This window comes from Monopterus albus, unplaced genomic scaffold (genome assembly GCF_001952655.1).
Source record: "Monopterus albus unplaced genomic scaffold, M_albus_1.0 scaffold50.1, whole genome shotgun sequence".
Classification (NCBI taxonomy): domain Eukaryota; kingdom Metazoa; phylum Chordata; class Actinopteri; order Synbranchiformes; family Synbranchidae; genus Monopterus; species Monopterus albus.
The window spans coordinates 1,848,237-1,850,840 of record NW_018127930.1 but is presented as its reverse complement, the minus strand read 5'-3'; the positions used below and the strand labels follow the sequence as shown (position 1 = coordinate 1,850,840).

The 2,604-nt window shown below is 40.0% G+C and overlaps 1 protein-coding gene across 1 annotated transcript in view; it reads right to left on the bottom strand.

The window, feature by feature from the left end:
- fpgs (folylpolyglutamate synthase) overlaps positions 1–2,604 on the bottom strand; it is a 14,497-nt gene that overhangs the window by 4,457 nt on the left and 7,436 nt on the right. The window contains exons 7-8 of the mRNA XM_020600996.1: positions 2,311–2,507; positions 1,621–1,723 (exon numbers count right to left, since the gene is read on the bottom strand). Of these exons, the coding sequence (XP_020456652.1) occupies positions 1,621–1,723; positions 2,311–2,507 (300 nt within the window). The remainder of the gene's footprint in view (positions 1–1,620; positions 1,724–2,310; positions 2,508–2,604) is intronic.

The window sequence follows — 2,604 nt, the reverse complement described above, 5'->3', positions numbered from 1 at the left end:
AAAAGGCTCCATTTCTTTCTCTGTTCATACATGGTGGCTACCACCTGTACTTCTTTATACATATAAATACAATCAACATACACAAAAAAAACTGACAAAAAAAAATTGGAACTGAGCATTAATGTGAACATAGCCTTAAACCATTATAGAAACCTACCGAAACATGTTAAGCCAAGTAGCGCTTGTCACATGTTCTGTTTGTTTCCAGTGCCCTCCACCCACCTTGGGGGCTAAATTTCAGCACCCCTCAAAAGTCAGTACTAAAATCAAATACAAGGAACGCAAAAAGGGAGGGGTGCGTTCGTGCAGTCACCTGTGATTAGTTAAATGCCAGCTCTTCACACATTAAGCATTAGCATAGTAAGCACAGTGCGTAAAGAAGCAGTTATACTGGTTTAGAAGTAAAACAGGGACTTCAGTGAGTGAACTGCAGCCAATGCGTGAAAACATCACTGTGTTTTGCTTGTTCAACAGCTGTTTGATAAATTGCTCATACAGCCTCCTTTACTGGTTGATTGTTGTGCTGCGGAGTGATCCTTCATGCCGTCTGCTCAGCTCAGTGTGTGTGTGTGTGTGTGTGTGTGTGTGAGAGAGAGAGAGCAGGCTGCACAGCCCCTCCCTCCCTCATAGCGCCAAACTCTCCATGGTGAGAAGTTCAACCACTGAAGGTCAGCAAACAAGGTCTGTTTAGTTACCTTTAAATGCATCACTTCCTTTAAGCCAAATATTTTGCTGCGAGACCACAAGAGATCAGTGAACGGCTAAGTTTCTTACTGAAAGAAGTCTCTATGGTCCACCACTGAATAGACGATCTTACCTTATGATGTTGGTACAGTCATATGCTCCACCAATTCCAACTTCTATTACAGCTAAATCCACCTAAACACTTGGCCTTCAACTTCATGCATTTCAGAGGGCACAAAGGCCACTTGACTGTGTACTAAGGACGACAGACAAATGACATGTATATGTATGTGTATGCAGCTTATGCACAAAGCTTGAGCAGTAAAGTTACTACACAATAATAAATAAACGCAGAATCAGTTCATTAAATAAATAAAACAACTGTGCCTTTAGAAGTGGTCTGAGCAGTGAAAAGTATTGTTGTTTGACTGATCCCAGCACAGAATAAATACAGAATGTGGGTTTTAGTAAGATGCAAATATTTGTCAATGGGTAAAAAAAAAAAAAAAAGAAAAGACAAAGTCAGTTATGACTTAAAGAGACAGGAACTAAAAACAGACCAAGAGTGAAAAGATATGCTGTGGAAATGCACAGTACGAGGTAAATAATGTCTTTTCTTATCCTTAAAGCTTGACAACACTTTACAGTAGACCCCTGAAATAACTTACAAGCCTTTTTTGTGCCTTCCCACTACATATCACTGCTCTTCATTCAAATGAGATGTTCAATTTGGGTAGTTTGGCTTTAATCAACTCAAAAACTGCACATTTCTCATCTCCACAATGACTCTGTAACCCATCTATTGATGAAACTGTGAGATGCAGCTGAAAGACCCAAACAGCTAGTAAGTGGCCTTCACGTCTTTTTAGGTCAGGTCACTTCCAATATTTAGTCCAGTCACAGAACACATTTCTGATGCATGAACAGCCAACACACCTTGAAGATGCCTCCTTTTTGCCAGGCGATCTTTTCAATGGTGTCTCCAAGGATCTGAGTGTGGTCTATGCCCAGAGAGGAGATGCCACACACCCACGGCCTCCTGTCGAGACAAAACCAGGTGTTTGACTGATCCCAGCAAAGAATAAATACAGAATGTGGGTTGTAGTAAGATGCAAATATTTTGCAATGGGGAAAAAAAAAAAAAAAAGAAAAGACAAAGTCAGTTATGACTTAAAGAGACAGGAACTAAAAACGGACCAAGAGTGAAAAGATATGCTGTGGAAATGCACAGTACGAGGTAAATAATGTCTTTTCTTATCCTTAAAGCTTGACAACATTTTACAGTAGACCCCTGAAATAAACAATAAACCTGAAAATGAGCATAATATGTGTTCTTTAAAGTTTATTACTGATCTTGAAAATAGTTGGATGAAACTTTTAACTTCCACTTACAAGCCTTTTTTTGTGCCTTCCCACCACATATCACTGCTCTTCATTCGAATGAGATGTTCAATTTGGGCAGGTTGGCTTTAATCAACTCAAAAACTGCACATTTCTCATCTCCACAATGACTCTGTAACCTACCTATTGATGAAACTGTGAGATGCAGCTGAAAGACCCAAACAGCTAGTAAGTGGCCTTCACGTCTTTTTAGGTCAGGTCACTTCCAATATTTAGTCCAGTCACAGAACACATTTCTGATGCATGAACAGCCAACACACCTTGAAGATGCCTCCTTTTTGCCAGGCGATCTTTTCAATGGTGTCTCCAAGGATCTGAGTGTGGTCTATGCCCAGAGAGGAGATGCCACACACCCACGGCCTCCTGTCGAGACAAAACCAGGCAAAAATAAAACACTGGTAATGTATTATTACAATATTTAACTCGTAATTAAACATAAATTAATGGTAGCAGTGTATCAGCAACTGGTGAGAAATGATCTTGCTTAGCAACAGTACACTTTAATGTGGCTTTCAGCAG